Source organism: Scophthalmus maximus, chromosome 9 (assembly GCF_022379125.1).
Source record: "Scophthalmus maximus strain ysfricsl-2021 chromosome 9, ASM2237912v1, whole genome shotgun sequence".
Lineage (NCBI taxonomy): Eukaryota > Metazoa > Chordata > Actinopteri > Pleuronectiformes > Scophthalmidae > Scophthalmus > Scophthalmus maximus.
Genome location: NC_061523.1, coordinates 16953829 through 16977537, shown reverse-complemented (window position 1 = coordinate 16977537; position 23709 = coordinate 16953829). Strand labels below are relative to the sequence as shown.

The window sequence follows — 23709 nt, the reverse complement described above, 5'->3', positions numbered from 1 at the left end:
GTGAGAACATGGCTCTGGATTCATGTGCAAAGTCTGATTTTTACACTCATTGGTTATGTTTGTGTCATCATTTATTTTCTCAGAGCGAGCTTAACTGAAATCCTTTGGTTTATATTGTTTTTTAGTTTTATTTTTTAAACATACAGATAATATGAATTCAATGAATTCAATAAATCTCTCTTTGACATGATTTTAATGTTTGTGAGGATAATTATATCAACTACAAAGTTGTTGGTGTTATTCTGCTCCTCTAATCTATCTCTGTCTCTCTTTGTGTTCCAGTGTGGTAATCTGGCTCGGGGATTTGAATTATCGTCTGTTCATGTACGATGCTGCCGACGTCAAACAGCTCATCGCTCAGAATGATCTAAAGAAGCTTCAGGAAGTTGATCAGGTCAATCTGTTATCCAGCTCAGTTTGTTTTCTGTGTTCCGCAGCTGTTTTTTTTGTTGAATATTTTTCCTTGAATCCAGTCAGTCTGAAATCAAATTGGAGAATTATGCACTTGAGTGAAGCTGTTATGGTCTAACTAGTGTAGCTGCAAATTTGCAGATGTAATACATACTTGTCTTTATAAGTCATCTATATTTTAGTTATGAAATTCTCTGATGTGACGGTTAAGCCCAACATTGATCTTTTAATATTTCTCGATAAGACGAAAAGCCAACATATTGGGGAAACACTATCAGAATTACTCTGTTTATTGTGACAGTAATTTAGGATTTTGTGACGATTCTTTCAGCAACTTACACTTGACAATGTTGTCACTTTTCATGTGTAGTTGAACATTCAGAGGCAGACAAAGAGAGCCTTCACAGACTTCATGGAGGGAGAGATTAACTTCATTCCCACATACAAGTACGACCCCAAAACAGATCGATGGGACTCAAGGTAAAACATATCCCTGTTTTATATCTGTTTTTCTAATAGTTAAACTACAGCGCTCACTCCAGGATTTGTGTTGCTTTTGCTAACATGTCCTCAGTTTCACTTTTTGTTCTTTGGAAAGCCTCTTCCTGCCTTATCGTTACACTAACACTGAGTCAGCAGTACTGCTCGTCAGTCTGATGTCTGACCCGCAGCGTTGTCACTGAAATTGCAACTGTTTCCTGCAGTGGGAAGTGCCGTGTCCCGGCTTGGTGTGACAGAATCCTTTGGAGGGGCAACGATGTCAAGCAGCTCAAATACCGAAGTCACATGGAGCTGCAAACAAGTGATCACAAACCCGTCAGCGCCCTCTTCATTGTCGGGGTAATGAGGCTATGTTGTCAAAAAAAATATTGAAACTGTTGTTAAAAGTTGCTCTGTCATTGATTTCCACAATATGCAAGACTTTGATATAAGGAATATTTTCTTATTCATAAAAATCAATAAGTAAGACTGTGTTTTGTGTGTGTACCAGGTGAAGGTGGTTAATGAGCAGCGACACAAAAAGGTGTTTGAGGAGATTGTTCGAGCGATGGACAGAATGGAGAATGATTTCCTTCCATCTGTAACTCTGAGCAGGAGAGAGGTAAGAATGTAATCTTCACATACGTGTGCTCGTCATACTGACGGCCTGTCTTATATTACCTCCTCATTAGAATATACAATAAACTTTAAAACTTTTATTGAAAATCAGAAGAGACAGAGATTTAAATTGTGTAGGATGAAGTTACTGGGAATCTGTTATTAACGTTTCTCCTTTTTCCTTGTCCCACAGTTTACATTTGAGACTGTGAAATTCCGACAGCTTCAGAAGGAGCGCTTCCTCATAACAAATGACGGGCAGGTCCCCTGTCACTTCGCCTTCATCCCAAAACTCAACGACTCGCAATATTGCAAACCATGGCTGCGTGCTGAGCCGAGCGATGGATTCTTGGAGCCCAGTAAGTCCCTTTGTCCTAACAAATCCCTTTGTTTTGATTGTTCTTTGGTTTGTTTCCTCAAATTCTAAACATATGATTATGTTATATTTCAGTTGTTTGGGATGAAATGCAAAAGGGAGTAGCTTGCCACTGAAAGTTTTGTTCTCATATAGGAGTTTTATTAATGTACAATATAGCAAAGTAACACATTAACAGTCTGGTTCCTCAGTGAACTAAGTTAGTATTCCCCTCATTTTGCACTAGTAAGGAAAAGAGGATATTAACAGAGGCAGCTGCTCCTCTGATAATCTTCCCTTATCAGAAAGTTTCTTTGTGAACATCTGATTTATCCTCCTGAACAGCTGAAACGCTGGAGATTTTTCTGGAGGTGTACGTCAGCAAAGACTCTGTCACGTTGCTGAACTCTGGAGAGGACGCCATAGAGGACATTCTGGTGCTCCATCTGGACCGTGGCAAGGACTACTTCATTACCATATCTGGCCGCTACCTGCCCAGCTGCTTTGGCACCTCACTGGAGACTCTGTGCCGCATGAAGAAGCCCATCCGAGAGATCCCCATCACCAAACTCATCGACCTGGTGAGGGAGCGCTAATCCAGTAGCCATTAAATGAGAAATACATCCAGACTGATTTAAAGTGATAGGATTAGTGAACAAAAGCGTATATTTTCCTCAGATTAGTTGAAACCCTGATTGTGCAACATAAACCTTCCTTTGCACAGAGCGGTTAATCCGATGGCGGTTCCTCACTCTGAAACACATTTCACTACCTGAATATTTGAGAAATTTGACATGCAAGGATTTGTCCACTCCCTTTAGGGTAAAAGTCAGTCATACAGAGCCTATATGTGGAGAGCACAAAATGTCTCAGCCTGTATATTTCTGGGCATGAGGGACCAAGGGAATGAGGAAGTGGCTCAAACATAGGAAGGGAACTCCTAAAGGACAGGGAAAACTGACTCAGGTTAGACCCACTCTAGCCTGTTTCATTTAAATAGACTGCTCTGGTCTCAACATAAACATTCCTGTCCACTTCCATAATGCTATTTTGCTTTATCTGAATTAGCATTGGAATATAGTGTAACTATCAATCAGTACTCCTTTATTTTCTACTTAACTGTCCCGTTTTCCTACTGGCTTGTTGTATTTGATCAAATGATTTATGCAAGAGCAATCCATAATCTGTCTACTCTTCTGATTCTGTGCTTACACATTTTATTTCTATCTACTTTGTTCTTTCTTCTTTTGTTTCCCTTCATCGCTTCTCCTTGCCTTCATTATTCCTTTCCAACTCTGTGGTTGTGGGCTGACTTCTTGCTCAGGGAGAGGACAGCTACATGGACAAGGTAAAAATATTAACGATACTGATCAACGATTGGTTAGTAAATATTACCTTCGTTCCAAGATTTGTGTGGTCAAATGTCTGCTTTATGACACTTTACTTATTATTGGAATAAATCATGTCAGGACATGGCATCAGCAAAACCCCAGTGTGGCCTATGTCCTGTTAATGTGTAACTTTAAATTTATTGATATACATATATTGCAGTAGAAGTATTCTGGTGTCCAATTAGTGAAAATTTAGTAGGATATAATTATTTGCTTTCCGTCAGTTAAGACAAGTTAGTTGAATTCCAGTTTTATGTTTTAATGTTATAGCGTATGGTGAAAGAGCTGGGGAGATATTTAGGCTAATTTACGACTGAAATCGGAGGGAAACCACGAGCCGTGTTCTCTATGTAACAGTCATTCCTACAACACCTCCAACTGGTGTTTCTCCCAAAACTACCCCACTGTGTTAAAACAACGAAAGCTGCTTCAGGCCCCAGTGAGACAAGAAATCCAATCTTGGAAGTGCAATGTTTTTGTAATATCTCAGGAAGCTTCGAGGGAAATACATTTTTTTTTTCTGGCACAAGCTGCCACTTCAACTCATGAATTTGAACGTGTTGTTGGTAGGTGTATTTTTAAATTTGAGAGAGTCATGCTAACAAATTTGCTTTTAGTTTTTAGCCTTGGCTTTGCTAAGCACCTCCTGGGTCTAGCTCATTACTTTGGTATCAAACCTCTCTTCTAATTCTTGCAGAGTAAGTTACGCTGTAACCATATTTCCTAAACTGTTAAACTATTAATGTGTATCCTTTAAAAAAAGTGGATGCACACTGGATCTTTAATGCTGTTTACAGATTGATAAAATGTAGTTGTACAAGCTAATCTGAAAACTGAATCGGTGATACTCGCTTTGCGTTTCAGAAACCTTACAAGGGCAGAGATTATTAACTCGCACATACCAGACCATGTCATTTTAGTTATAATCTGTGTGTGTGGATCAGTCAACCATTAAATCTCCCCTCGCCCCTTTGTGGACAGGAACCTCTAGTCCAGTGGAAGTTGGAAACACACACACACACACACACACAAAATCTCATTTCACAGCAGGTCACCCTCATGGCACATTGCTCCTTTATACACATGATTAAAGCTAATGAGAAGAAGTATTAGTCTGTTCAGCTAAGCTCAGACACTCGTATGAATCCTAACGACATTTCTCCTCTTCCATTTCACAAGTTGTTACTGAAATTAAATAGCTGCATGAGTAAACACAGAGCCGTGTAGAATATAAATCTGTCCCCATTGCTTCACAATTTAACAGTTTAATGCATTTGATGTTACAGCATTGTTGCGTTTAAATCTCGTCTGGGAGATTGACCAGACTGGCGATATCCTTTAGGATCTTTGGGTGTTAAAACATGTTGAAGAATATAACATTAGTTCTGCACATTAGCATCACCCCCATTAAAGCGCCCTCTCCAGTCTGTGCTGCCGTTATGTGCAGTCTCACCAGCTGCGGGTTATTTCTGGACGTCTGTAATGAGTCTCACTGATCCATTTGCAGAGACAAAAAGAATGTGATATCCAGCTCTTAGTGAAATGGCTCTCCTCCAAGTCTCCAGACCCCAGAGATGATCTTGATCTCGTTGCTGCTCCTAATTACTTATTGATCAGATGTGTCATGCACAGTGATTCTTGTAGTCTCTGTTACACGCCGTATGAATCACAAAGCATTGGATCAATGTCATGAATTTGGATAATTTTTCTCTCTCTGTGTCTCTCTCTGCAACAGTCCGTCAATATAAATCATGGTCATTTTTCTCCAATCAGGAAAGGTCAAAGGTGAACTTCCTGATGGTGGATGGTGCAAGCACTGAGGAAAAACCTCTGAAGATCCCCAAGGAGGTGTGGATCCTGGTCAACCACCTCTTCACCAAGTCCTGTGATCAGGTGAGAAGTAGCCAGCGAATTACATTAGATGAAAGTGCTCAACGGTGAAATTGAGGGCTGAAGTTCTTTGGGTCAACTTTTGTGTGGGATAGTACCTTTCTCTGCTTTAATGTTTCTTCAGAGGAGCAATGCGTGTGTGTGTCTCTCTGTTATTTCCCTCCTGTGTCTCTCATTTCACCTCCGTACGTTGATGAAGCAGGTTAATAAATGTCTGGGATACAAGCCTATTCTTCCTTAGGCAAATTTGTTTCCACTGATTTAACATGTAATCCTGCCACATTTAAACCTGCCGCACGTTGTGTCTGAACACACATCATCGAGAGCTGTGTTAATCCTGTGTGTGTGCGTGTCTCTCAGGAGGACTTGTTCCAGACACCAGGCCTACAAGAGGAGCTGCAGAGCATCATCGACTGTCTGGACACCAGCATCCCAGACACCATCCGTATCCTCATTTATAAAGCGGGTTCAAGCCGGACCAGATTTCACAAGGACCCAGTTCTGTCATCACTGAAATACCAATTGGCAAATAAAACAAGATGCACATAAACACTATACTTAGCTAAAACATGAACACTGTTGTGTTGAATCATAAGACCTTTTTGATGTCCAGTTCGAGTGAAAAAAGGCTTTGAAGAGGAGCAGGTTGAAAACTGTAGTCTAAGTAGCACAAAGTGCCTCGTGTTTGCTTATTTTTCCCTAACTCGTCATGCAGCTGGATGCAACCACTCTGTTGCCGAGGCGCTGTTGATCTTCTTGGAGGCAGTTCCAGAACCAGTGGTGTGTTATGAGCTCTACCAACGGTGCCTCGAATGTGCTCATGACAGCCGCCTCTGCAAGCAGGTGCAGAGATCACTACTTCTGCTTAACACTGCAAATTATGATTTATCGCAAATTTAGTTGTGGTACAGTATTGTACATTTTCTGTATGACTAATCTGTCTCCACTTTGATGAATGACAGCTGATTTCCCAGTTGCCCCGGGCTCACCGCAACGTGTTTCGCTACTTAATGGCCTTTCTGAAGGAACTTCTCAAGCACTCGCACAACAACAACCTAACAGCCAACCTCATAGGTACGACATGGACAGCTCCTCTCTTATGGTTACCATCATCTGAGCTTATAAGACCGTTTAATTAACTGGTTATAGAAATATTTTAATAGTTTATTTAGACAACAGCATCAGTCTGACTTAACAACATATTAATTCTAATATCGATTGATGTTTTTTTTAAATCCAATAATTGTATATAAGCCATTAATCATATTACACAAGCAATAACAAACACATCTTATGGCTAAAAAAAATGCTTTTATAAGAGGTCTGACCATGATATTTAGAGAACAGGACATTTCACGTTCGAAAAATGAACGTGTCTCTTTAGAGGACAAGCTCAGTAACGGAGACACTGATTTCAAACAATAATATAGTTTTTTCTTTAATTTTTTCTAGTACATACTGTATATGATGACAGATACACAGATACATTTCCAATTAGTTCATTTCAGCCAGTATATTGTACTGGCCACTTAATGACCCTAGCTCTAATGATATAATCATCACCTCTGTATTGTCAGTAAGGATAAGTTAATTATGTTGATATTACACGTAACGTTTTTATAACTACTGGGCACAGGCAGTAATTACATATATTTTTGTGACACGGTAGAACTCAAAGTATGAGTATTAGAAGTTCTGGAATGTTACCCAGCCCCTACTGTCCTTTTTTTTTTTTTTCATCAATGCATTCATAGCCAAAAAGATAATGGTATTTCATCAGCCGGCCTTCAGTGGTGGGCACTAAGTAGCTCTGTGGAAGATGCAGCAGTAGTTTAGGAGGGTATGTACTTGAAAATTGAGATGTCTTCTTTTCCTACTTAGTTAATCATTTCTCTTCCTTCTTTCCCCCTCTTCTTGTGTTTTAGCAACCCTCTTCGCCAGCCTCCTTATCCGACCACCTCCCAACCTGTTGGGCAGGCAGACGTCACACGAGCGGCAGAAAGCCATCGACTTTGTTCTGGGTTTTCTCATGGCAGGAGATGAGGAGTAAACGAGGTTGAGGGTCCCTCACAGCATCTGTCGGGTTTGGAGTCTACTCTCAACCTGACTTAGTTTTGGCACAAGGCCTGAACCTGTAGGACATTGTGTAACATTGATCCACTTGATATGCCGTCATCTTTTTGGAGACCAGTGCAGCTTCTCTTGCACCATATAACAAAAATACCTGCAACAAACTCTGGTGTTGGGGTAGCCAAGACTTCCATTAGAACGGGGATAACTTTACCAAGTGTCATATCTCCGTTCACGGTCTGAACTTGGCAGAGGTTTGGACTGATGCCGATGCACTTTGAGACGACCCAAAGGACTCGTGCCTCCAGACTAGTTTTCCTTTTCCTCAGCTGACCTTTGTTACTGTCAGTGCTCGTGCCAAAACAACTTCTGAATAGTGAGTGGTATGAATGTGAAAACACTATGTATCCATAGATGCTAAGGAAAAGACTTAGTCACACTAAAGAAAAAGGAAATTCCTGAAGGATTAAGAGGTAGATTGAATAGTATTACAACAATCGGCCACAACGTAAAACCAGTGACCTGTTATATGTTGTGGCTGATTGGTGTGTACTGTTCAAAGCAGTAAATACATAAAAGATCAGTAAACAGGATAATTGTGGAAATCTATAACAAAGAATGTTTAAGCTTCAGATAAATCACGACAATCATTCATTTTGCAGCATTTTATTAAGGGGACAACAGTAAGATATCTAACAGAATTATTTCTTATCATGTCCATTGTATTTTAACTGTTATTTATATTTTTTCCTCCATTTTCATCATCTGAACAGTTTTAGATTCTTACTACAGTATGGTTTGTTATCAGCTCTGCATTGCTTTAGTGTTTCAACGGAAATATTCCTCATATTTTTGTCATCCTGTTTTATAGAATCTTTGTCTTGTGTGCGCGTGCCTGAGCCTTGCATCTTGTTTTGCCAGTTGCTCCTGACTTACAAAACCAGTCTGTTAACACAATTAACTTCCTGGTCAACCGGAGTCAAGTGGAGAGTCACTCTCTTTGGCTCTTGATGTCTTAAATGGTGTAAATACTGCTGTGATTGTCTAATGGGTATTTGACTGTTTGTGTAAATCTTTGATGGTGTGTCCAGTCTGTCACGTTTGTCATGACAGTGGTATTGTTAATGTCTGTGTTTGTTTACACATCTTTTTCCTAATTTCTGCCTCACGTTAAAGCTCATTGTACATCGTCTCTTGCCTTTGTGATGCCAAGACACAGTCGCTGTGTTCCTCGTTGTGAATCCACTTGAGTGATCCTGGTTTTAAGTGATGCCACACTTTCGTTTTAAAGATTTAATGGCTCGTCACACTGCAGGATACAGTGCAATCTTTGTGCACCTTTCTCATTCGTGCCACAGAGGGTTTTTTTGTTCATGGCTATTGAAATAAGGAACTTCTATTGTGTGTATAATCAACAGTATTTCCTCTTCAACGACCCCCCCCCCAAAAGATTTCCTAGTTGACAAAAAAATCTACACTTAGCACGTCACATTCATCTATTTTTTTCAGTAGCTTCTGCAATGTATTGATGCCCATAGGTTTTCTTCTTACACGATCCAGGAACTCTGTGTCATAATACCTTATCTTTGGAGACAATGTGTGCATATGACGTAATGTGACAGTGCTGACAATCATGGCACTAAAAGAATAAGCCTGTTAGGCTGAACTTGCTCTAGTCTTGCATTGTTCCTTCTGCCTTATTGCCATCAGAACTTAGGAGTTTTCTGTCGGTCTTAACTAAAAAAAGCTTTGCCAAAAGGTGGCTTTAGTGAGAAGGAGTAGCTCCTGGTGTTTCAGATGTTTGGGAGAACCATGAAACAATGGCTATTTAGGTATTCACTACCCTCATGTCAAACTCAGTATAATCAATGACTTCTGATTTTAAGTGTTGTCGTCTGCTACTAGTACCAACCGATGGAATTGTGTGTATTCATTTTGCTTTTTGTCTTTAGTTTCTGTTCAGAAACATTTTCGGTACATTTAAAGGTACGCAAGGAAACACTCGCAATCGTTTCAACTTTCCAGACTCTTTGGTACTTTTAATTTATTTAACAGAAATAAAACTACATATAAAGCTGTTTTGTGTTCATGTTCAACATATTTCGAGACGTTTGCGCTGTTCCCACTGAAGAAAAACAACAACTGTACTGGATGGATTTTGGGGCTCACTCCTCAGGTCCATGTGAGATCGTTCCGGGCTGATGTTCACGCTATAGTTAGTCTCCTCGGTGGCTGATGAGAGATCCTTCACCTCAGTGCTACATTCTCATTCCCTGTGAATATAAAACCCCACCATGGACCTGCTGTCTCTGTTTACCTGTTGTGTTGTAGCCCAGTTTGAGTGTCTGAAGCCATGGCCATGCTCAGAGTGTCGTCGTACCGCAAGCTGTTTGAGGATGAACACTGGAATCGCAGTGGAGGGTTGGGTGTGCAGTGTGCAGGGCAGTTTCGGGCCTCGTTCAGGTCAGTGTGACTCTCTGCCCTTGAGGATGACTTAATCTGTACCTACTAATTTGAAGATGTTAGTGATGTGTTCATATCTAGATTTTAAGATGTTTTTGACCAGAAGTAAATATTTTCAGGCTAAAGTTCATTCACCGGTTCATCTGTGTGTTGTTATTCTTTGGGTTTACATGTACTTAAGACCAACACCGATATTTTAATATTTTTTAAGCAGCATATAATGATTTAATAAAAAGTTGATTCTACAGTGAATTATCTAGTTGCAAGCTGGTGGATGTGTCCATGTATTTGTTAGTACCAATAAGTAGAGGCTGGTGTATAAAGTTGTAAATAAAAACTATAAAAAAATATTGTAATTTTAGTAATACTGTACATGAATAAACACTTTAAACTGTCTGCTGAGTTGTACATTATGTGTTATAAACCATTATTTAAATACTGTATAAGCAGTTTCTATAAATAAAAAGTTCCCCCTGTGGAAAAATTTGCATGTTGGTGACAAATGTCTTTTGTGCTCATGGAAATTCATGTTCTATAGTGTTCATCTACCATGACGGGGTCGGGGAGAAATTTTCCGAGGCGTTTGAAAAGAAAATGATGCTTTACTTTCTTTTGTATTTATTTACGCCCTTTGGTAGCCTCTAATGAATGTATGACTCGAATGTATGTACTCTAAAGTATTGGTCAAATAATCTTCTCTGGGCTCCTCAGATAAATATTCAGACCACTCTTTGTGTCCTTCTCTCAGGCGTGCGGCCGTTGACGAGTGTGACTGTGACAAGTTGGACTTGGTGGCTGCCAGGTCTCTCAACAAGGAGGGTCTGAACCAGTTTGCCCAGGACCGCACTGTTATCGCTGCCCTCAATGACCGCCTGGTTGGGCTTATTGAGCTGGTGAGGTCAAACCGTATTACTGCTCCCAGTGACATACAAGCACTTAGTTTTCCCTCTGCTGAGCCATGCCTTCGATCTTGGTAAATAATGCATTTAATCAATATATATTTATATCTATTCTAACATTTGCCCCTCGTTCTGTGCCCTTAGGCTCGTTGTTTTGAGGAGGAGAATGAATCACTTGAATGTCAGATTGTGGAGCTAGAAGAGAAGCTGAACAGTCAACAAGCCTCTTCCAGCATCACCTCCACTGTGGCTCAACCTGACTACAGCCTGGATGCAGTGTTGGAAAGGCTGCGTAAGGAGAGGGTAGGCTGCTGCGGCTGCTGGGTGTGTCTGCTGCATGTTTCTCTGTGGGACGTCACGTCTAAATTATTTCAGTTTTGTACAGTGACGGGCCCGCCCGATCTCTAACCCTGTCGAGATCCATCACTGTCTTCACCCTCCCTGTAGGATGAGATTCTGCGTGACACTGAGGAGCTGCACAAAGAGCTTGAAGGTCTGCAGGACGGCTACGAGAAGGCTGCACAGCAGAGAATCTTCTACCAGCAAGAACGACAAGATGTTGCCGAGGTAATAGTTGTAAATACAGTAGCATCCAAACCTGACAACTGCGAAGTTATTGGCAGCCAGGGCTGAAAGGTAGATGCAAAGGTAACAAAGAATACAAACAACTCACTGAGTTTCATCAAATTGAATGCTTTATTGTACAGCGAAAAAAACAATCAACAATGGGTTTTTAATTGTGTAATAAGCATTAACCCGCTGTTATAGATCATGATAAGTCAATAACGCTGGACACTTATAAGCTCATTTAAATTAAAACAAATAGAGCATTGGTTTCTGGGCTTACTTTCATGGTGGAATAATAAAACAATAGAAATACTATCAAACCTCTTTAGTGTAGCAGGAATCTCTTGATGTAGGTTTTAAGTTTTTAAATGGTCAAGTTTAGATGTCAAGTAAAATATGGCAATAGATGTGATTAGGGCTAGACAAAGAAATGATAATAACAATGGCAATAATGATAACTGACTTAATAAATGGGGGAAATCAATTGGTAATTTGTGACAAGTATGCTTGTACAATTATTTATCAGAGCTTTATTGTGATACTGTACTTTAAGCACTAGATGGCAGTGTTGTCAAGCACCCTGCTCCTTCCCTCTGCCTCCTGTTGAATCAGCTGAATTTCAGCACAGCTGCTCCTCTGTAGCACGACCCACCCAACCGGTTTTGATGGCCAGCAGCCTCACAGTCTGGGCTGGTGGCCCACTGTAACCCGAGCCACCAACTTTTCCCAACCCGTCTCCCGTCCCTAACTAATGCCAGAGGTCATCTCCCCCTGGCCGGACCAGATGCAAGGGAGGCTTTTAATTTCTCCCATACAGATGCATTGCAGGCTGTAATTCGGTGCCGTAATGTTCTGGCTTAGTTCAGTGGTTCTGGATTGGGAGCAGCTGCAGAGTGACAAGACTTGGTGTAAAGTCAGCAGGGAGGCAGAGCAGAGATGCGGAGGAGAGGAGCAAATACTGCACAACTCGCTGCAATTCTCTTCACATCATGGTAGATGAGTGTTGATGCAATGCACCTTTGGTTCATTTTGAATTACACCATTGTTATTGTCCTCCTGCAAATTCTGATCCATTTCAAGACCCGCAAATTTCCCCTCTTGATGACTACATTTACATGGACAGCAATAATCCCACTATTGACTTTATTCTGAAGACACTCATTATAAGTGCAGCTGCTCTTGAAGGTGGAAAAATGAGTGGTTACAGAAAAGCGTATTGGTTAAAAATGCTGACGGGCTTTAACCTTGACATTTATCTGGGCAGAAAAAGCAGATGGCAAAATATGGATGAACCTTAGAGCAGCAGCCATCAATGCCTTTGTTAAAAATTATTCAAAAAATTAGATGAATGGGATCTCTTGTAGTGACAAACACACAGAGACTGATCTTCCTTTGAGCTGCACGAAGCTTTAAAGCATCTTTTAGCCGCACCCTTTTCCACTCTCACCACATGGACAGAAACCCAAATCCAAATGAATCAAATTTTTCTCTCCTGGACCCCAAGAATTGGCAACTATGCCAATGTGCTTGCCAAACTCACTTTGAAGGTGCTAATATGCCAGAGTTGTGATTACAGCTTGTTGTGTTGTCCCTAAGTGCCCCAAATGTTTTGGGATTCTGCCTCATAGTCGAACAGACTGATTTACAACAAGTTCCTCGCCAGCTGCTGAATGATCTTTGAACACAAACAGCAGCAGCGGGACAGACTACTTTTGTCCACTGCCATCCATTAGGAACCCTGGGACCCTGCCACCCTCCCAGCAAGGCTCCATAACTTCACCACCAAACCCTCCCTGCATATGTTCAATTGTTAATGCAGGCATCCACACTAATTGCATCCCGTGCCGATTAATCTGGTTCTTTTAAAAAGGAGTAGATGAGGGCAGGGCTTTTGTGTCTTGTTAGCCTCCGTCTCATCTTCCTCCTCCTCCTCCTCCTCCTCCTCCCCCCTTCCTCTGCATTGCAGTGTCTACTGGCTGTTCGGTGAAACAGGGTGGATGCGCTGGTGCTGATGTTTTATAAAATGGGTGTTCTTGGTGGAACACTTTTCCCACTTAATTTCAACCTGTGGTGTGATTGACTCCCCAAACTGCAGAGTTCTCCTCCCAGACACCTCCACAAATTAAGTTGAACTCTTTTTCCTCTCAGCCCCGTTTCCTCGAGCTGTTAACTTGATTTTCTTTGCAGGAAGTGGATGCTGTGACAGCAGAGTGTTTGGCGCTGAGGGAGCAAGTGGCTATCTACGAGGAGCAGCTGGCCAACATGGAGGCCCAGCACACGATGGTGAGAAGATGTGTAGCTGCGGTGTGATGAAAAGCAGTTTATAGACTTGAAATGAAGAAATTACTAAAATGTTGCACATAGACACAAACAGGTGTGTTGGAGAGATGCCCAGACAAACACAACTGTGATGACCCCAGTCACCTTGATGAAGAGTTGAAGCCTTACGGTATGAAAGAATAAAGAATGCAAAGTGAATTTTATGAATGTACACTAGATACACTTGAGAGAAATGACAGAATGAACAGAGTTTCTGTTCAGTCAGAGGATGATTCAAGTCTATAAACTGCTTTTCATCACACCGCACACACATACGTGGTTAGCGTGGCCCTTCCGAGCTAGTTTATAGCTACCGTCTGTACAATTCTTTTTCAGTCCTGAGGTAAAATTCATGAGAATGACAATCTGCAAAAAAATAGCTTCATTTTCTGTCAGAACAAACTTTTACATTTAACTGTTCAATCAATATTCTCATCAAACTCTTGGCAAGAAAGCAAATGACCCTTTTCCCAAAATTTTGAACTCCTCCTTTAAAGCAGGAATATGTTTGCAACCATATACAACACACACCACTGCCTTTATTGTATCCACACGCACCCTGCACAGTATTCTCCACATCACCAGGAGATGACAGACAAGCCCCAGTATCAGATCAGGAGGCTGCAGGCAGAGAGAGAGAAGAAGAGAGGCAGCTGAACCAGGATCAGCTCCATCACTCTGTGTTTTTCTCTGCAAAGCCCGGCTGCCCGGCGCTTAACACACTCCCTCAGGGACACGCTCGATATCTCACAGTGCGGGAAATGCGGCTGAATACCAAATGAAAACAGAAGTTGCCGTTGTTTTATTAACTGTTGTTATTACCAGCACTTCCAGATACCCCCGTATTCCCCCGACAAATCGGCAGTCATGTCGTTATATAGGTGGAGGGAACGGAAAAAAACGTCAGACTGCCACTGCAGTTCTGTAACAGTTCATTTTCCCTGTAATGGATGCGAGGTCTTTTTTTTTTCGAGTGCATATTTGGAACTGTGGACATACATGAGGAGGTCTTTAGTGTACGTGTAAATGCATCAAAATGTACTGTTGTGTTTTTGCAGTGGTGCCAGGCAATTAACTCTTCAGATATTGTATTTTAGTACTTATTCGAGGTACTTCCATTCGTATATTTTTATTTCATGCCATGATTTACTTCTATGGCCCACAATTCATAGGGTTATATACTACTCTTTACCCCACTGAATTTAAATGATGGATTTACTTACATTACAAATTGAAATTTGATATGGAAGGCATATGACAACAGAAAAAGTACACCTCATTTATTTAATACCACATCAACCAAAGGGCAAACATTTTCAATGCAGGACATTTTTGTACAGTGTAGTATTAATACTTTTAGATAAGGTCCTGCATTCAAAATATAACTTAAAGGTATGTCCGTATAATCAGAAAATAGACTGAAAGTATTTAATATAAAAGGATGTATTATAAATAATTTTATAATTTAAGTGTTCAATTATCATGTATTATTTATTTGTTACGAGCAGTGTCAGCGCTGTTATATTTAATAACTTATAACCTGTAAGTAATTACAGCTGTTGAGTAAATGAAGGAGAGTAGAATTATAGAAAAGCATAAATGGGAAATGGAAAAAGTCAAGTACAAGTACCTAAAATTGCACCTGACGAAACATACTTGGTTACATTCCAGCGCTGAGCAAAGGATCTGACAATCTCTTTCATCTTTTTGGATGTGTGGCATGTATGAGCAGGCAGTGGGGAGTCTGCTGGAGCCAGCTGACGGGACGACAGGGGCGGTGGCAGCTTTTGGATTTTGCAGCCCTGACATGACTCCGGCCTTGGATGTTAAGGAGTACTACTGCCAGCTGGCTGAGAGTCTCCAGGTACGACACACTGTTGCATAAAACACATAAATATTGTCAAGTGGTGCACAGTCGCATGCCTAGTGGAAAGTTTTTTACTTAAAGTACAGTAAGTATTTCCGTTTTAGTAAATAGTAGATAGCTTATAAAAACATATGATAAGCTGATTAAATACACAGTTAGCGATTAACCCAGTAGTTACCTAGTCACATTCCAAATGTCTATATTGAGGTTTCCATCCAAATCTGTCATTTTAACTTAAATTCTAGAAAATCTGCGAAATAAAATGGAAATGAATGTGGCTTTCTATCCACTATAGTTATGCTAATATTATGAGTTGAGTTCATCAAGATCAACATCTGGTGGTGCTGATTTTCCAGCTGGGTGCCATTAAACCATTGTGGAGGAAAAGGGCACAATGAAATGACGTAATTAAAAGCACCAGTCAAACCGCGGAAGGTGGAAAATTATTTCGAAAACAAGATGGAAATATGACATTTATGTTCGTCGTTATAGTTTCCTTGTCTGATGCTTTGCTGCTATTTTTAACCTCTAGTTAGTTTGATTACTCTAAACCACATCTTTTTTTTATCGTTACACAGAAAATGCAAAAACCCGATGGATGGAAAAACACATTATGAGTTGTTAGTTGAGCCAAAGAGAGAGAGAATTCCCCTATTGACTCTTTATATGGTCTACTTATTGTAAAAACCATTCACTATTTCAGAAAAACAATACAACTTTTCTTTTTCTCCTTTTCTCCCCCATTAATCATCTAATGACCCATTAGATTTATCTGGTGACCCTTTGCAGGGGTCTTTATTTATAACAGTGAAATTTCACCCAACACATGCATAAGTATTTAGAGACCAATAAAGTATTATGTAGTAATATATCTCTCACAGAAGGTGTTTTCTGCTAAACAAGTACATTGACATTTTGATAAAGTGCATTTTGTACCTAATACTTCAGCACATTTACTTAAGTAGGATTTTGAAAATGAATATTTTTAATGAATGTACTGCTACGTTTATTTAGATAAAGAAAATCCGGATAGTTCTTCCGCCACTCATACCCTCTATCCCGCAGTCTTCATCCACATACTGACCACTTGACCCCTCCTATTTTCATCACGTTGCCCTCGCTCTCCCTCTGCAGCGGAGCGGTCAGGTCCAGATGTAAATCTCAGCTTTCACAAATCACACGAGGACACTCCCACTTGTTTTCTTTCCCTCTTAACACAACAAGGGGGAAGAACTTGAGAATCGGAGCTGCCTTTCTGGACCCGAACAGAATGCCTGTGTCTACCTGTGTGTGTGCACCCGCGGGTGTGCGTACGCGCAATACAAGCGCAGAGGTGCTGCATTGGGGTCAGACAATAGCTCCGGTGGGTCTGACCCCCTCTGGGGCGAGGATGTCTGTCCGGTTCAGAGGTCAGAGCTGTAATCAGACTGCTGGCCGCCTTCCCAGGCTCCTCTGCAGCAGTGGAGTGGACGCTGATGTGTGTGTCCTCCATGTGGCGGCATTGGCTGAAGGCGTATTCATATATTTGTGTCTGTCTAGATGCATATACGTTTTTTTTTTTGTTCCCCCTTCAACGCCATCTATTTACTCTCTTTCCCCGTCTCTCTCCCTCTCAGTCTCTTCTCTCGCCAGCTGGACACCGTCCTGTCTGTGTCTGGCCTCGATTATGAGATGCAATTGTCTCAATGCTGCAATGATTGCTATTGGGTTAGAACATTAATGGTGATTGCTGGCTGACTCCTACACACCTGTGCACCCTCATGTTGCTCATTTGGACTGCACTTGTTCCATCTAATCAGGAATGTGGTGTACACAAGGAGAGGTTTAACCATCAGCGTGTATGAAATGCTCTGATTGCTCTGCTCCTCTGTCAAAGTGCACTTAACTGTCCAAAAAGGAGAGCGCCATCCTCCACTAAAACCCCAATGTTTTTGGTTCCTCCAAACTTTCACAAATGCACTGATTCCTCTCCGTCTGTCTTTGCAGTTCAAGTGCGGTGCAGCCCCTTCTGCTGTGGTTCGCAGTGGTGATCGAAAACAACTGGAAGGGGGACAAGCCGTAGGGTCAAGGGTCGAAAACGTGCCAAAAATAAAGGACTCCAGTGAGCTGAAGATGCTGGTGAGTGGAAAGGAAAAGGAAAACCAAGCAAATTTCTCCTAGTGAGAACATTTTGGAAATACTCAATTTTACAGTTTCTTTCCTGACATTTAGATAATAAAATTAATACCACCTGTCAGCAGTTGGTTGGCTTAGCACAAAGACTGGAACGACTGGAGAGAAACAGCCACTCAGATTCTGTCCAGAGGAAACAAAATCAACGTACCAGCTCACGAGATAGCACATTAAATGCTGTTTGTTTAGTCTGTATACAAAACATAATATGTTGTAGTTTTATGCGGGTCCGTGTGCTGGACTATCTTTTGTGTGGTGTGTAATACATTTCTGAAGTTTAGTTCTCAGCTGACTTGCTGTTTCCCCTTGAATCAGCAAGTGAGCTGGCTGCTGCCCCCCCCCCCCCCCCCCCCCACTGTTCAGACATGAGAGTGTTTGATCTTATCTTGCTCTCTGCAAGACGGTGAATAAGCATATTTGCCAAAATGTCAAACTATTGCTTTAAGACATATTGTAGTTCTTGAAAACAGTTGACTGTAGGGAGGTTGAACGTGTTCAGAGGGATTATTCGGAAAAATGAACTCTTTAGCGAAAATGCGTACCTTCCTGGAGGTGAACTGACCCCTTAAGGCTCACGTTTATACACCATTTAAACCCTTCAGTTGCTACCTACTGCTTCAGACCTTCCCATAATACATTTCCCACCTCTTTACTGACAAAAAAAAAAGAGGAGTCTTACAGCCCACGACTGGCTCTGCGTCGGCCATCAGCTCCTAAATCAGACATAATGCTGCAAATGAATGGTTTCCCACAGTAGGCCAGGGAATGGAGGGCAGCTGAGTGACAGCTGAGCAACAGTGTGGGAGATCCGGCTGACCAGAGTGTTTAATCTGTGGACACTTTCAGCAGGAGATGTGAAGGGCTCGCCTTCAGCTCAGACGGGATTTATTGCCCTACGAGTTCTCAGTTATTAAGCACAGTCTTTCAGAGCGGCTGCAGCATCATAAACATCTTACAATTTCACACGAACACACACACACACACACACACACACACTGACACGCTGACTTCCTCTGCAAATGGAGGAGAGGGAATAAACCATCATCTAAAATTTCTCAACCAGCCAGCAGGGAAATGCCACGAAAAACAACTGGGCTTTGAACAAAAGACGCAGCAGAGTGAAGCATCAGGAAACTGTGACTCACAAGTAAAAATCACGGTGACTCTTGTAAACAGCAACTACCTCCTCTTAGCTCACATCCGTGTCTTTAACATCCATCAGTGGTCAGACCACAGTTGACACCTAACCACATCTGTAACAAACATGGTGGTTTGGTTCTCATTACCGGGGCTGTGGCTCTGTACTTCCAGCTCTTTAAATAAACAGCGAGCCTCTGTAACCACAGCAGAATTCTCCCGACATCATCCACCTCTCTCTCTGAGACGCAGCACACGAGCCCCGGTTCTGCTCGATGCAGCCTGACGGATGGACAGCATGGTTTGATCTGCTCTGTTTCCTCTCGCGTCTGTGATGGATGCCTCGGGTCTGGTTTCTCACTGAGACACAACATGGCCCAACAAACAGATTGCAGCGAAATCAGCCCTGACGCAGAAATACTTATAATAGAGCAGGCACTTGTTTGGTTGTACGCCACTTTACACGCAAACATGGCCAGGCCTCTCTTATCATGACAGGGAGGAATCTGACTTGACCAGGTCCTGAGAGTAGTAACTGGCCGGGTCGCTGAATGACGAGCAGGACCGCCTGGATCCCCATCTGGCTGCGACATCTAATTGTTGAACTTGTGTGATCGCAGTAATTATTCACAGCAGGACACCACAGCCTCAGACCAGGGGAGAGATGCTCCTCACTTAGTTTGTGGCAGAAATAAAGTAACCTGTTTTATTTGAGTTAATTGGCATACTTGAATTTCAGTCGGTTAGAACAAAATTTCTTTTTTTTATGTGTATATAACATGGATAAAATTACTATTATAGTTTCACTAAATTGATTTGTCAGCATTATTACGCATAACAAGTATGTCTTTGGGTTTATTTGCTTTTTGTGTTACTCTAGATTTCAGAGCTACAAAAGGAGCTTACTGAGCTTGAGATGTGTAATGCGGAGCTGGAGGATGAGGTTGAGATGAAGAAGGCTGCGTACATGGAGGAGATTGCTGAGTTGAAGGTATGAGAGCAGACACATTACTGTAATCAAAGGCTGTAATGGACCAGTGGTTTGGACTAATAATGCCATTTAATCTCATCTTCTCTTTGTGTTGTCCAGTGTACGATAGATGAAATGCGGCACAAGGACGCCGACCTCCAGGCGCAGATGACGGAGCAGTGTGAAGACTACAAGGAGCTGCTCAGTGAGAAGATGGCCAGAGACATGGAGATTGTTGCCTACAGGTTAGACAGTAACAAGTAATAAACCTGCTCCTGGGATTTCTTTTATGGCCTACATTTTTTTTTAACTTAAAGACATAATATGCGAAAATTGACCATAATGTTGTCATGAAGAGCTATATATACTGATCCTCAATTTCTTCATGACTTTATTGCTCAACTTAATTTAGCTGCAGGTTGTTATTCTTGAATACCCTGAAAATTTTACAACACACCTTATGTCTAGTACAGCATGATACAGTAACACCAGAAACATAAGAAAACTCTTGGTGTGTCAGTGAGGTGTAATTTGTATTGAGGCCGTCAGTTGATAACCTAACCCAGCACTCTGGAGCAGGGATGGTCAGCCATGTCTGATGGACAACATGGACATTTTTTGTTCCAACAAAAACACTGATCCCAGTGACTTCACTGATTAGTTTGTCTCCTCCTGTTAAAGGTGCTGTAACCATTTTGATTGCAATTAAAATCTATAGACTCTGAGCCCTCCATGACATGCTGCATAGTGTAGATTCCCATCTTTGCAGTAGGAGGTGAAATGAAAACAGACGTCCCCCTATGGTTTTCAATAAAGTGCTACGCGTTATGTAAACCTGTCAAGGAGAGAATCAGGGGCAAAGCACATAATGATCCTGGGATGATTTCATTAGATTAAAATCAGCTTGATGCTCTGTTTACTTTTGAAATTCTTTACATATGAGCTAATCATGAAGCGCACTAGAAAACACTCCAGGACGTGTGCAATAGACGTGTTCATTGTCTCCATCCGTCCCTCAACATCAACAAGAAGTCTCTAAAAAAGCATCACTGTGAATAATGCAAGGAGTATTTCCGCAAGAGCCTTTGTATAAGCGCAAGCATCTCCGCAATGTCCACAATAAGGTGTCCCTGCAGACAAAGGTTTGTCACCTGGGGCCAACCGGGGCCGCAGGAAACAGCTTCTGAATCTGTTGCAGTTTCCTGTATGTGACCTTGAAGACGTTTCATACCATTCCCTCCGTTCATTGAGGTTGCTCAACCATCTGCCCTCCCGGTATGTGGAGTGACGCACTTCAGCCATCTCAGCCCGCTGCCATGGACTTCCTCTGGCGGCCCTCCATCGCCCATCCAACTGCAAGTGACCCCCAGGGGGGCCCCTGCTGCAGGCCTGAGTTCAGACCCTCACAATACCTCATTAGAAAGGGTAAAGAGGACCTCACACTGTCGGCGCTGTGTGCTGGGCTTCTGCCAGCTCGTCTCCACGCCAGCCTGTTAATGTCAGCACCCCCCTCACTTACAAACACTTCCAAATTCACCACAGTTTTAATTCCCTCACGTTACCCAACAGACCGTCCCAAAGACATTTAAGGCGCAGGAAAGGCACACAGGCGATGCCAACTTTCTTTTCTCCTAGCGTTCTTTATTCACTGGGTGTTTTGTCATCCGTGATTAAAACCATGAATAAGAAATGAAAATGGCGGAGGTTGTTTATTCTCTCTGTGCCGTGGCAAACTGTCTGCACAACAGACCCTAATGACCCCAGGCTGCAATTACCGGGTGTCTTATGGCCTGTGAAAGCATCTCAGAGCAGTTTCTGCAGATGCTCACTGCTTTGCTCAGTGCTAATGTGAACTGTATTACACTGTAGTTCATTAAAGAATTTCGCTCACGCTGCTGCATGACACAGCAAACAAAGTACCTAAACTGAGAAAAATATCCTTTTTAGTTCGGCGTACATTCAGCACTGGATGATTATAGGGCAGATTTTTAAACCAATATGATCAAAATGTTTTAAACATGATTTTTACATCATCGTTCAGCTCCTTGTTTTGGTTTGTTCTGGCCTCTCACCACTGGTTTACCCCCACCGCTCTCATCACTAGTGTTTCCAGATGCAGCAGGCAGATGTTTTTGATGTTTGCAGGGAAATTGCTTTAAAAACCCACTGTGTTAAAAGCTCACTGTGCACTACCTGCCCGGCAACAAACAGCAAACAGAGACACAGTGAGCGACAGATGTTTTTTTCAGGGATCGGTGGAGATGAAAAACAGTTGAAAGAAGAGTTAATATTTGACTTACATGCAGTTTATTCAACCCGTTGCACCTGGATGTGTCAATGGGCAACTGCTCTTTCGCCATATCAACTCAAAAGGCGATGATTTGTCAGTGTTGTGTTTACAGCTTGTTTCTGCTGTCGTCAAGTCTCTGAAATATCAGCTATTGCAACTTGCGATTCAATTGCAGCAAATCAAACAATCTTACCGTAAGATCCATTTAGTGGCTGTTCTGGTGATTTTGATCAAATCACATGGTTGTCATCAGCAGATGGATTTGCCAATAGTCATGGAAATGTCTACGTAAAAACTTTTTTCTGATGCGTTTTTGTCATTTTTGGCATAACGGTTGAGTTTCAAAGTTCAGTCTTCCGTAACTATTGGCACCGACCACAACGATCTCACCTCACCCTCCTTGCTTAAGTTTCTGAATCGAAAGTTACTGAACTGACTCGAGTTGAAACGATCAGTCCATTGAGAGAAAGTAAAATGGGCGATCGAATGTACTTATAGCTGCACCTATAAAGTATTTTTTTACGTGCTGTGGGTTTTTTTTTTAATAAAAAATAAAAGATATTCGAATAGGATTTAGGAAATGTTGGTGTTTTTTTCCCCCCAGGTTTAAACACCAAGCTTAACTAAACATGATTAATTATATACAGTGATACTGAGATTCGTTTGTCAATTGCTCTTTCAATGGTCAATTATACACTCTAAACCTCCAGAATTGCAGTGTTCCCTCTGTCAGGTAAACTTAGACTAAAACAGAGCAGCAGTACCAACTGTTCACCTGTACATTTTGTGTTTTATGTATTTCTGTGGTTCAGGAGTCTGGTGGAGGAAGAGGAGGAGAGGCTGTGCTACCTGTGAGATGAGGGCGAAGAGTGAGACTGGGCGGCTGGAGTTTGGCTGGATGCTCCCCCCACACATGGATTAGAAAACAGACAAAAGAAAATTGTGAAAACCAGACCCAAATCAACGGCGCTAGGATGAAGCTTAAGGTACCAACACAGCAGTTTGAGCAGATGTAAACTTATCATGACAGATTAATGCTGTCTGGAGGACTAAGCCGGGCCATTGATAACCGGCCGCTGGCAGATGACCCCGAGACTCCAAGAAAGATGGAACTGTCTAAAACTGGGAGGGAGGTGGGAGGATGGGCGCTCTGCGAGGAGTGTGTATCCGTATAGTGTCTGGCAGGGATATTTCCTTAAGTGTGTTTTATCTTTTCCAGCTTACTGATATAATTCATAAATGTTTTGTCCCCACTTTGTCGAACAAGTCTCGCACACAGACACACACACGCACACAAACACACACACACGCTAAACTGTGCGGCTCCGTGGAGTTATTTCCCCTCTGGTTCCACCTCGTCCATCACTCACACTCTGTCTGATTACCAGCTCTTAACCTTTGACCCCCTCACTGTTAACAAACATATTGAAAGGTCCCTCTCTTCAGTGACTAAAAGTGTCTCACCGGCTTTTTGCTTTTACAGTCATGCATTTATGTTGGTTTTACATATAACTGTTTGCTTTTCAAATGGTTCATGAAGTTGTTTTCCTGCAGCTCACACACACAGAGCACCTGCATCCCTCTGCGAGAAAAGTCTGTGTGATTCATTGTTCCTTCTTTGAAAAGCAACGTCCCAATTTGCTGTTATTTCAGAAGTAAACATTTGGTAGTACACGACGTTCTTAACCTTTTCCTTATTTTCTGCATGTTGTCTGTGATAAATCACTTTTGGTTCCTGCTTCTGCACATACAGACAGAATGTGCTTTGGATTTAAATTCAATAAAAGTAGTTGCTTGAGTGATCACCTCA

General features: G+C 41.8%; 2 protein-coding genes across 4 annotated transcripts in view; both read left to right on the top strand.

The window, feature by feature from the left end:
* The window catches only part of ocrl (OCRL inositol polyphosphate-5-phosphatase), an 18743-nt gene extending 8669 nt beyond the window's left edge, over positions 1-10074 (top strand). For 2 of the 3 annotated variants that reach the window (XM_035649226.2, XM_035649223.2), the window contains exons 13-24: positions 283-394; positions 782-891; positions 1116-1251; positions 1403-1513; positions 1703-1868; positions 2210-2445; positions 3189-3212; positions 5029-5148; positions 5506-5590; positions 5861-5988; positions 6108-6219; positions 7071-10074. In XM_035649226.2, the coding sequence (XP_035505119.2) occupies positions 283-394; positions 782-891; positions 1116-1251; positions 1403-1513; positions 1703-1868; positions 2210-2445; positions 3189-3212; positions 5029-5148; positions 5506-5590; positions 5861-5988; positions 6108-6219; positions 7071-7195 (1465 nt within the window). In that variant the 3' untranslated portion in view covers positions 7196-10074. The remainder of the gene's footprint in view (positions 1-282; positions 395-781; positions 892-1115; positions 1252-1402; positions 1514-1702; positions 1869-2209; positions 2446-3188; positions 3213-5028; positions 5149-5505; positions 5591-5860; positions 5989-6107; positions 6220-7070) is intronic. The other variant, XM_035649225.2, reaches the window with a different exon arrangement.
* On the top strand, positions 9541-23709 carry vimr2 (vimentin-related 2). The gene is made up of 10 exons (XM_035649229.2): positions 9541-9678; positions 10427-10571; positions 10722-10880; positions 11025-11144; positions 13332-13427; positions 15196-15327; positions 17317-17448; positions 19520-19630; positions 19730-19854; positions 22712-23709. The coding sequence occupies exons 1-10, from the start codon at positions 9569-9571 to the stop codon at positions 22752-22754; spliced, it is 1173 nt and encodes a 390-aa protein (XP_035505122.2). The 5' UTR covers positions 9541-9568; the 3' UTR covers positions 22755-23709.

Excerpts from the sequence above, each read along its gene's own strand:
- vimr2 (XM_035649229.2), top strand. The coding sequence starts at position 9,569 with ATGGCCATGCTCAGAGTGTCGTCGTACCGCAAGCTGTTTGAGGATGAA. Across the intron at positions 10,572-10,721 it reads TGGTTGGGCTTATTGAGCTG|GCTCGTTGTTTTGAGGAGGA; the intron begins GTGAGGTCAAAC and ends CTGTGCCCTTAG. Across the intron at positions 10,881-11,024 it reads AAAGGCTGCGTAAGGAGAGG|GATGAGATTCTGCGTGACAC; the intron begins GTAGGCTGCTGC and ends CCCTCCCTGTAG.